The 11,658-nt window shown below is 43.3% G+C and overlaps 1 protein-coding gene and 1 long non-coding RNA gene across 4 annotated transcripts in view; one reads left to right on the top strand and one right to left on the bottom strand.

Annotated features, from left to right (window-relative positions):
- LOC111875552 (choline/ethanolamine kinase) overlaps window positions 1–11,658 on the top strand; it is a 33,280-nt gene that overhangs the window by 7,932 nt on the left and 13,690 nt on the right. For both annotated transcript variants that reach the window (XM_023871889.2, XM_023871890.2), the window contains exons 2-5: window positions 251–334; window positions 5,470–5,624; window positions 8,427–8,655; window positions 10,099–10,232. In XM_023871889.2, coding sequence (XP_023727657.1) covers window positions 251–334; window positions 5,470–5,624; window positions 8,427–8,655; window positions 10,099–10,232 — 602 coding nt within the window. The remainder of the gene's footprint in view (window positions 1–250; window positions 335–5,469; window positions 5,625–8,426; window positions 8,656–10,098; window positions 10,233–11,658) is intronic.
- Window positions 1–11,658, bottom strand: part of LOC111875553 — a 39,397-nt gene that overhangs the window by 16,550 nt on the left and 11,189 nt on the right. Inside the window, exon 3 of one of the 2 annotated variants that reach the window (XR_002844743.1) lies at window positions 8,551–8,637. The exons of the other annotated variant lie outside the window; for it this stretch is intronic. This is a non-coding gene — a long non-coding RNA (uncharacterized LOC111875553). Of the gene's footprint in view, window positions 1–8,550; window positions 8,638–11,658 lie in introns of those variants that run through there. 2 annotated transcript variants of the gene reach the window in all.

Genomic DNA, 11,658 nt, shown 5'->3' with positions numbered 1-11,658 from the left:
ACGGACCCAACTGAATAGGTGTTTTCCTTCACCTGAGGACGGAAACAGATCCAGTTTCCGAAACGTCGTGTTTTTATTTGTTATCTTAAAAACCAGGACGATGGATAAAGTCCAAAATCCCAACATATCAGTGAACTATGATAACTTTTAGAAATATCATACCTGTAAGCTACTATCTGACATAATCTACAGCCTGTATACAGACGTTCAGAAAAATTAGCAAACCAATGAACTGAACCCTTGTTCACAGGAAGAAGAGGCATCGCATCACATGGAAAGGTTCGACGGAGAAGCGGCTCCGCCTCACGAGACCTCCCTGATAGACACGGACCAGGTTAGTTGATCTCGCGTCCATCCAGGCCTGCCTGTACGATTAGTAAACCTAAGGTATTCTTTCACAGACAAGGATACTGCCGTCAGATTTATTGTCATTTGTTGACTAAAGAAACAAGCTTATAAATAGCATTGAGCATAAATTTGTAGCAGCAGAATGGATAAACTCCGTGGCGTGTAGTTCGCAAGCGAACTATACTGACCGAGCGACCGCCGCTTGTCGGCGAAGTTAGTGCCAACTTTGGCGGATGGAGGGTGTCACGTGGTCAGCGCAACGGATCCCCACGGCCGTTAATCTCGGTTTTTTAGACCGGATCCGTTATTTCCTTGAAATAGCTCCTCAATTATCCTCACGAGGCTGAGTGGACCCCGTTCTCAGAAAATCTGGTAGCGCCGGGAATCGAACCCGGGATCTCTGGATCTGTAGGCAGGAACTCTGACCACTAGATCACAGAGGCGGCTGAAGAATGGGTAAACATTCCATTAATGTTCACTATGATATTAAGAAAAATGTACACACATTTCGATACCTTCTACAACGTTCAAGACTGAGTAGGTTGTTTTCGCAAGCTGTCGGTTTAGATCCGGCTGATGAACGGCTAATGTGATTGGAGAGATTTCTCTCATTCCCTTCAGATACCTTGCAACAACTAACGGTAGCTTATATCAGCTGCAGGAATTACTGGAAGTACAGTGGGACAAGAGGTATTGATCCGGCGTTTGCATGCTTGTACTGAGGAAAGCATCGAAACAATAAAAGCTTATGACAATTGAACATAGAGCTCGAAATGGAGAAACAAGGAAATTAAAAGGAGTCCCTGCAGGACACTGCAGGTAAAGTCGATGACGGTCAGGACCAACCATAGCTGCTGCTGCGTGGAGAAAGAGAAAGCATGGAAAATAACATCTTCTAAAACTGATTTTATCGACAATCCAGCCTATCAATTATTTATCGGAAAAGTAGAATTGTTGCGATCGACGGGCAAATTTACATAGTAGTGACGTACACAACAATATGGAAAACATACGACTGAATAAATTTCAACATTGCCAAACACTAGTGAGCGATAGTCAGCATTTATACAATGAGACTAATATTACTTCACTTCAAGCGAACTTTAAAGCCGTCACAACAATTCAAAAATTCTGGAAGCCAGCATTTCGACAGTGAAGTTAATATTACTACACTTCGAGCTACCAAAGGACAAATAGCTCTAGCAGAAGAAAGAGGTCAAGTTCACGCACAGAATATAATGAAGAACTGTTGACACAAATGTTACAACAACGGTACATGCCTATGTGACCTTGCTGTACATTTTATATATCATAACCATGTGTTCACAATTTCTGCTCTAGTTTAAATTAGAGTAATGTTGTTCTTTAAACGTTTAATAGTGCGTGCATATTTCTCTGAAGTATTTTGGGAATGCTTTTTTTAAACTCTTTTTATTCTTCCGTCAGCGCAATTCACTCGTGGGCGTACCGGGAGGTCTGGTGGGCAGCGGGTTGCCCATCACTTGTCCATATCAAATAGGACCAGCCTTGTTCCCGGCTTGTAAACTCTAGGGCCGTCATGTTGGTAATGTTCACAGAGAGTTACAAGTGAGCTATCAAAATGGAGTGGTGCTCAATGGCAGGAATGAACTGAAAGAGAAGACGAACCGACAAGCGACAAGCAGCTGCCTAAAGCTGTTACTTCAGAAGCTTAAATATAGGCACACTCCATGTACCAGCTGCTTGTCGCTTGTCGGTCGGCTACTCAAGAAACTCTCCGCCCTTTCGGAACTCCATGGTCCATTACCGAGCTCATAAAGGCCCGCTACGGGACCCTGTCCTGAAGGAAATGAACAACTCCGTTTCCTTAAGATTTACTTTCATATTAGCCTTCCATACAAGCCTAGGTCTTCCAAGAGGCTTTCTCCCTCAAGGATTCCCGAACAAAATTTCGTACGCCCTTCTAGTCTCTCCCATACGTGCTACATAGCCCGCCCATCTTATACGCCTTGATCTGCTCATCGTAACAATGATCGTGGAGGGTATACTTTATGAATTATAAGTTCATCGTTATGTAATTGTCAACAATCTGCTGCTACTTCCACTTGAGTCAAAATATTCTCCACAGCATCTTGCATATACCAGCAAGCACAAAGCGCTTGTAGCTAGAAAAGGTTGTTACACCCTTGTGAACGGAGTGGACTGGGGGGGAACAGAGGGAAACAGCTAAAGGGTGGTTTGGAGGGGGTCTACTCATGAAACTTCTGTAGACTAAGTAGAGTGAAGTCCCAACCCCATAATCTGGAGGACCGAGTAATTCATTCGAAACAACTATCAACAATTAATTACTTTTAAGAATGCATTTCGATCATGCGTAGAGAAGGGTAACATTTTTCCTCCCTCACAGCAGCATGGTATACGTGTATATCTGATGAACGGAGGTGCCGCTCCACTCGTTCTAGACATTGGTACTGTACGGACAGAAGGCTAAATGGAACCCATATTCGGCCTGAAGGCGGTAACGAATGTGCTCCAGTTATCAAGTCAGTAGCCGTTGGTTTTACTGCCTCAGCTGTCACAGCTTAGCAAAGAGTTCGTCACATCCCACAGTAATATCGCTCACTTCTGATAACGTCTATTTTACCCTGTACTCGTCCTCATATGTGTGACGTTACAGCCACGTGTCAGCTTATCCAATCGGTTTGGGGCGCAGTGAGCTGATCAGTCGCGTGCTATGTCCGGGTCAGGACCCCGGACTTCGAATCAGACCACGCGACTTCGGTGCTACAATAATATCGGCCATGAACGTGTAGATGGCCTTCTGGTCTGGTCATTCGAGATGTTATCAACGAGTACGTCAGTTCGCATGCAGACAGAGGAACGCGCCAACCTACCGCCGATGGAACTGTGAGGAATAAGACGAAATTAGCTATGACTACTGCTGCTGACAAATGCTGGGCTGAAAGAATTATGTATATGAAGAAATCCGAACTAACAAAGCCAGTTTCAATTCAAACTGAAAAGTATTTTTACATACATTACTATCTGTATAGGAGCCGGGATAGCGTAGACTGTATTACAGCGACTGAATACGGGCTGGACGACTGAGGGGTTGGTGTTCGAGTCCTGGTAGTATCAAGAATTCTCTCTTCGCCACGTCGTCCAGACCGGCTCTGGGGTTCATCCAACCTCCTATCCAATGGGTACCGGGAGTTCTTCCTCGGGTGTAATGCGGCAGGGACGTGAAGCTAACCACTCACCTCCAACTAGTGCCGAGGTCAAGAAAAGTGGATATATACATCCACTCTCTCATACACCTTTTCTCTTGCTTTACCATCTCTAATGTTACACAGCGAGTTAAGAACTAAGGACGGGGTCAGTGAGGTACTGTTGTTCTGTTGATATGTGCTTCTGACGACAGAGTCAGGAAACGTAGAGAGGAAAGAAGACATGGGAAATCAGACGATGGCTTGGCTTCTGCCGGTATTACCACGCGTTACTAATCACAACATGTCTGCATTCTGGCCACGGGAAAACATATGTTGGTTGACTGGTAACTGTATTCATTTTACTATTACAGAATATTTTTGGGTGCGAAACTTGAAGGTATAAAACATTTTTAAAGAGGGTGTTTCAAAGGAGATTAAAGACCTAAGTACCTCTTAAAGTAGCCCCACTATCATGTACTTTATTTTTACTCATTTCTGGTTTATTTCACAACATAGCAAGTGCCTCCGACTATACCACGTACAGCAACGAATGGCAGGAAAACCGCTGGGTGATGAATTGCAAAGGTTATGGATGGAAGCCGTCGTGACATAATTGACGTACCACTCCGGTATTTCCCTGGAAGGACTGAGGAAGACCGCGAAAAACTATGGCCCAGAGGCAGGATTCGGTCCGTGAGAGGTATTTTTTCGAACACGGCGACCAATGTGAAAATTTCCCTACAATATTATTTTTATTAAGGTCAATAATTGTTAAAAATTCTGAAGCAATATAGTAACGTATTTCTCTTAACGAGAATGTGAGGAATATTTCGGGTTAGCTTTGAGGCAGCAGTGAACATTTGTTACATACACGTAGTTTTCAATCAACAATGTTCCTGAAACTGCTTATCACTGGTTTATACCGTATTCAAGCGGCCTCTAGCTCCGTAGCAGTGTATGCCTAGGACATAGCTTTAGCTGCATTTTCCTGTTCATAATATCTAAAATCATAGTTTTATGTTGTCTGTGGAAATTCCCAGTAGCATTGGGATGCTTCATTGTCGTTCGTTAAATGTACGTCACAGGCCGGAAACAAACAGCATCCGACAAACACAACTTCTCATCAGCGGACCACCTGGCGAAAGATGGGGTGGGGTGGGTGGGGGAAAGGGTGAGGAATGAAAAGTAGGGTCTCAATTGTGACTCATCCTACACCCCCCCGGGCATAAGCATCTCCCCCCTCTCTCACAAACACAGATATGGAGGGTAACTGCGATATATTGAATAAGCAGTCGTGGACAGCCGACAAGGGACGGTCCTCCAGCTTGGGGGTTCGGCGTGGGGCTACAACTCCTCACCGTGGGAAATAAGGTTTTTACGAAATGTCACAAAGGGCCTCGGACCTAGACGGATTCTTTGGATAAACGCCCAGCTTGTACTCCTCGCCAAATATAATTATAATGAAGCCAAGGAGGATGAGATAGGCAGAACATGTAGTACGAATGACGGAAAACAGGAATGTATATAGGATTTTAGTAGCAAAGCCAGAAGGAAGGAGACCATTAGGAAGACCAAGACGTAGGTGGGTGAACAATGTTAAACTGAATCTTAGAGTTATAGAATGGGGTGGTATGGACTAGACTGATCTGGCTCAGGATAGGGACCAATGGAGGGATCTTGTGAACACAGTATATGAACCTTCGTATTCCACTGAATGTTGAGAAGTTCTTCAGTAGCTGCACAATTGGCGGCTTCTGAAGGAGGACTCAGCTCCATGAAGTTAGTTATCCTTGTTATCGGAGGGTGGGGGTGAGGGGTCCATTTGCAAATGGACCTTTAATTATTAAAGAGTAAAACATTTTTACTTTACTAACCTAACATTGTCAGCATCATGACGCACCTCAACGTAATGCCCTGTCTTATTTATTTACAGGTGTACAGCAATCCCGATGAGCTTGCAGTGCGCACAACTCCTTTGACGCCACTGGACGCCGATATCTGCGAGAGGGCGCATCAGTTGTGCCGCGAATACTTGAGAGGCGCCTGGAAGAGAATTACTGCACAAGATATCGTTATCAGGAAAGTGAGGTATATGCCTAAAGACAGGCAGCTGCTTTTGGCTGGAAACACAGAGTACCTCTCAGCTATTCTGAGAGGCCGCGACGCCTGTAACCGCCTTGTTACGGTCATGGTAACAGGGGCTTGGGAGCAGCTATACACACCGAAGTGGCGACATGGAAAGTCTGGGCAAAGGAAGGAGCGATAAAGTCAAATTTATAAGATATGTGACCGGAGGTTGGGGCATCGGGCACATACATTATAAATACTCTAAAAAATACTCCTCACAGTCATCAGTTTCTATCCATGCGTCTGAAGTCTGAGCACAAAAGCTGCATGCCCCCAACACTCACCACCTATGGAGTTAGAAAATGTGTAGTAACAGTGAACGCAGCTTTCTTCCGATGGTTCAGTCTGAGACATATTGATCTCCATTCTTCACGGGTCTTTGTATCATCCACTTCTGTGGCTTCTTTTGCCCGTTAATGCTATTTTTATAGAGGCCTTTCCAACCCTTCCGTATTTGCAATTTAGTCTTTTTTATTGCTTCAGTTCTTTCGCATACAGACAGCTTACTAAATCATTCTTGTAGGGCGATTCTTTCGGTGAGTTAATATTCTCCTCGTCTACAACAGATTGTCGGGACATCCTCGGGGTTCCGTACTAAGGGAAGGGTCAGGATCATTTCATCCATCCCATATAGGGGGGATCAATTTGCAAGATGCTGGTTAGTGGTTTCAGATTGCTGAAACGTCCGACCTAAAAAAAGAATGTTTGTGTTCATGCAACCGAGTGCTTGATGTACATTCGCTTATAGTGAGCTATTATTTATAATCGTGCCGTATTCATAGTTGCCTGGTCGGCATTCAGATACTTGCAGTGTTACAGCCAGAGATCGGCCGCTGTGAGGAACAACTCAAATTGCCGACGATTCAAACAAATGACGTTCTTAGGTTGCCGCTTATTTTGTCAGTATCTGAACTATTTTTCTGCATCGAATTGTAGAATTGATGGTGAACGATCAATTAGGAATGATTTGGAGAAGGTTGGTCGTGACCTGACAGACATACTATTCACAATTTGCATGGACTGGCCAAAAAATACAACGATAAGCTTCAATTACTATAGAAGGTGTCCCGACTGAAAACTGAAAAGAGCATCTCCCGAATACACGTTCAGAGTGTTGCCGTTACTCCATTCTGTTAGGTGTGCTTTTAAAGCGGCGGACAGTCATTTTCTGAATGTGCAGAATTAAACACCATGTTTCTAGCTCTAGCTGCTTTGTTACGTATATCGTAATGTTGCCTCGCGGTAGCGTAGTTGGTTGAGGCACTATGCTACAAGCAGGAAGGTCGCGGGATCGAATCCCGATGAGGTTTTTTCAATTGACCTAATCCTTCCAGACGCACTATGGCCCGGGGGCCGACTCAGCCTCTAACAGAAATGTGTACCAGGAATATTCCTGGGGGTAAAGGGCGACCGGCGCGTAAGGCTGGCAACCTTGCCGCCATCTGCGAACCGATTGTCTAGAAAATGCGGGAGCCTCAGCATCTCACAACCCTATGGGCCTCCACGGTCTGTTAAGGTGATAGTTTTACTTTCTTCCGTTTTGTAATTTTGCCTTACTTTAAAATTTATTTCCCCAAGGTAATCACTTTATTGTTTTAACTCATCGCATATACCTAATATATTCACAATACGGGTTGATATACTACCACAGTCAATAATTTCGTGGAACTGCCGCAAAGCGTCGTTGCAGTGCACTACAGCGGATAGGTTGAGGCACAATATGATGCCCTGTCGGTTCGTCTCTCGTCACAGCAAGAGACAGTTGTGTGCAAACAGTGTAAGTAGAACTACAACCTCTATTGTGAACTGCAGTTTAATGCAAGTGGCGGAAATCGAAAATGCGACAGTTTGAACAACGGGCAAACATCAAGTTCTGCCAAAAACTAGGCAAATCCCCTAGTGGAACATTTGGCGTGGGAAGAATTGGCTGTTGTTACACGACAACGCCCCTGCACATCGCTATGTTCTTGTCCAAGAGGAACTGACAAGGCAACAGGTCACAGTTTTGCCACACCCTCCGTACTCACCTGATCTCGCATCGTGCGATTTATTTCTCTTTCACCGCTTGAAAGCAAAGCTATGTGGTCATAGATTTCAGTCATCCAAGGAGGTGGTCATTGCCACAATTCCTGCCAATATGTTTCAGCAATGTTTTCGGCAGCTATACGAGTATCAACGTTGGCAGACTTGCATATCGGCCAACAGCAACTATTTTGAGGGTCGATGTGGATCTGTGTAAGTGTATGTGAATAACTTGTAATAGTATGATGCGATAAAACCACATTCCACGAACTTAATGACACCTACCACATATATCTCATACTAGTAAAACACTGTTTCAGTAGAGCAGTGGCTCTAGTCTCATGTTTCAAATAATATTGGTCAATATTTTATTTTATTTGTAACTTTTTCCCCGTATAATCAAGTGATGAGAATGTGCATTAGATTACGACTGTTTCTCGAACTGGTGTTTGCTGTCGGCAGATTATCCGAAAACAGGCAATCTCAGACTCTTCGGGCTTGCTGCCACAAACCTTTCTGGTGATGAAATATTCTCATAGAAACCTTGAACAAAGACCATTTCCTTAAAAATTGGTTTTCAGTTATAACCCCACATGCAAACAATTCAGATTTACCAATATCGCATTCAAGGCTGCAGTTTATCTCTGGTAATGGTGTTGCTGCCCACTTGTCACCCCACCCCCGCCATAAGGGTAGCCAGACACATGAATGTATGACACTACTATGATAACCGTGTTGCAGTGGCGGCTTGAGCAACCTACTGTACTATTGTTCGCTGCCTGCTGGTTGTCCTTCGGTACAAGGGGAGCCATCACGGGTCCTGCTGCGATTCTATGGGCAACTCCATGGCGAGCGAGCCCTGGAGGGACTTGTCACAGAGGCAGTCATCTTCACAATGCTGTCAGAGAGCCAACGAGGACCTCGTTTGCTCGGGGTGTTCCCAGGAGGGCGCCTAGAGGAATATATACCTGTGAGTCCAGCCAGTCAAGATATTCCTTGATATTATGGAACCTGCAAGTTCCTTACTCTCTTCCCAAAACTCTGCTGTTAGACACAGTCATGACCCAGCTGAACACTGTTCACGGCTTCACAAGCTGTTTCATTAAGGGCTATAATATTGGGTCTCTCCTTTGGCCTAACCCTAGGTCTCACAAGTCATCTCCTTTGAGATTTTCCGGCCAAACATTGTATGCTGTATATTCTATGCAAGCCACTTGCCTTTTCCTTCTCATTATTAACAGTAAAAAATAACTTTACGAAACTAGAGTCTTCTTGAGAGGCTGATAGTTGCTTAGCTAGACACGAATTTCCCCACATTTTATGAAACCATTCAATCACCCCAACAATCTTACACAAACAGTACAACATGTGAAGCCCCACAGTATGTAAAGTTCACCATTTTCTTGTTAACACCTGTCAGAAGTATAGATATTCCTGACATTCTGCCCTTCAAGACCCTCAGTCTGAGGAGCCTTTCTCTTGGAGTATTTTATTTTCCTAACTTATCTTTTCATATATCCTCTCCTCAGAATTATGAGAGACTAGACTAAAAATGTAAATTTTCATTTCATGCATCCTGTTGTGTTATAATATACAACTTCTTTATTACAAACATCACAACACAACTAGCCTAGTTTTGGCTCTAGGCACTGATCTTGATATTAGTTGTGTTGTGACAGATGTAATAAAGAAGTTGTAAAAATGTAAAAACTAAAATACACTGCACCGCGCCCTTCCGCTTCCTCTCCTCTTTTCTACTATTATATTATTAGCCTTACGAAGAGGAAGGGCACCGCGCAATCGTTACTGGCTNCTCCGGCCATACAAACGCAAGTCTAAATTCTGAGACTAAAAACCAAACCAAAACCAATACGCGCGTCGCAAGCGTTCCAGCAACGGCTTGCGACCGCGGGCAGTCCTTACCGGCCAGCAGATAACACCAAAGGGAATTTAGAACAGCCCCAGCCGAAACCAATATTTTCCACCACAAACCTGCTGGCTAGTAAACAACCTTCCAAGTCGACTTGGTCTAAGCGACTGCACTGTACAATTCTCCCCTTCACGAGAGGGTACCTGGGACCACGTGACTGACGTCAGGATACCGCATAGTGGGGATGGAATCCGTCACAGGAAAGATGATGACATCATCGTGAGCGAGCTAAAGCTTAGCACGGCTCAACACAAAACTATGATTTTGGCACATGCACACTCGGCATATATGTAGAATGCTGCTGACCAGGTGGAACAGTACAGTGTAACCCTCCAATATGCACCTAAGTTCTCTCAAGCTTTCATCCCACAAGGCCTTCCAGCCAAAATATGAATACATTTCCTTTCCCAGATCCATGCTAATTGTCTCACTCAACTTAAGTAAATGAAAGATTGTTAAAGCTTAAGTGTATTCTTGTGGCAGGCTCGGCCTTTAAGGACAAATGAACTGAGTGACCCTGTGCTGAGCCAGTTGGTTGCAGAAAAGCTTGCACAGATCCACATGATGGATGTACCTATCAACAAGGAGCCAAGATGGCTGTGGGACACTATGTACAGGTGAAGGTTGCATGATTCTACCTTCTTAAGTCAACTTAAACAGGTTCTTATGAAGGAGTCAAATGAATTGAGCGACTCTGCCGAGCCAGCTGATTTCAGAGAAACTGGCACTGATCCAGATGTTGGAGGTACCTATCAACAAGGAGCCAAGATGACTGTGCATAAGTAATGTTTGCACATAAGTCAGCATAAAGAGAACCTTATGAAGCAGAAAAACAGCATATGGTTATGTTATTAACAAAGTCTACATGCTTCTTCTGATATCTACATCTCATTTCAGTGATCCTGAAATTGTTTGTGCTTTTGTGCAATATAGGTTGCTTATGTTCTGCATGTCCTAAGAATGGTAAGTTCTTTGTTAATGAATAGGTTAGCTAATGTGATAACACACTAGGATGTATTTGATTTAGATGTCAGCTGAAGCTCCAGATATACTAAGTGATATTTTTGTGGCTTTCCTCAGTCTCTCATGGTGACTGGGTCATAAATGCTTTCTTCACAGCCCTTTCCGTTTCACTGTAATTAATTGATAATTAACAAAAGTGGAAGAATAAGGGGGAGGGGCCAAAAGGAAATGAGAAGGGAAAGATAATAATAAGAAATGGACAAGAAGGGCAGAGGCCTGAGAAAATTGAGGCATTAACATGCTTCAGTTTCATAACAGATAAGAGAATTTATGTTCATGTCTTTTTATGAAAACATAAAGCATGAAATCTAATATGTTTTCAGATTTTAAACATGTAGAATTTTTTAAGAGTCTATTAAAACACTTAAGTGACAAAGAAAACTTTGTCTATTAAAATTATTTACAGACTTACCAGTATTTGTTGTTCCAAGAAACATCATCATATTTACCAAGCAGGCCTAAATGTAGCACTGTAATAATATTCCTAATTTATACATGATGTGAAGTTAAGATTTGACCAAAATGCAAATTATAGTAACTGAGGTACTGACACCTTCTGTTATGCACCAACTCAAGTGCCAAACCTCCAAATCCAAGTAGGATAATCAGTGGATTTGGTAGAGCAGGGATTTATTTCAGGGAGTATTTTGTGTGGAACCTCAAATTATGCAGAGTGCTGTAACACTGGTTTTCTGTTTTTAGTAATGGTTGACTTAGGCCGGGCCATAGCTCAGGTGGTTAGTCGCTGGCTTCCCACCATGGCAGCCCATGTTCAAGCCCAGGTCAGGTTATGTGGGATTTGTGATGGATAAAGTGGAACTGGGGCAGTTTTTCTCTGAGTACTTCGGATTCCCTTACCAACCTTCACTCCACAATTGCTCCATAATCACTATCATATATCATCTGGGACTGGTACAATAGGCCAATACTGGCTTCAGTCTCACCCCATTAATAATAATAATAATAATAATAATAATAATAATAATAATAATAATAATAACAACAATAACAATAACAATA

Source organism: Cryptotermes secundus, unplaced genomic scaffold, assembly GCF_002891405.2.
Source record: "Cryptotermes secundus unplaced genomic scaffold, Csec_1.0 scaffold468, whole genome shotgun sequence".
In the NCBI taxonomy this organism is placed as follows: Eukaryota; Metazoa; Arthropoda; class Insecta; order Blattodea; family Kalotermitidae; genus Cryptotermes; species Cryptotermes secundus.
This window is presented reverse-complemented; position numbering and strand designations above follow the sequence as displayed.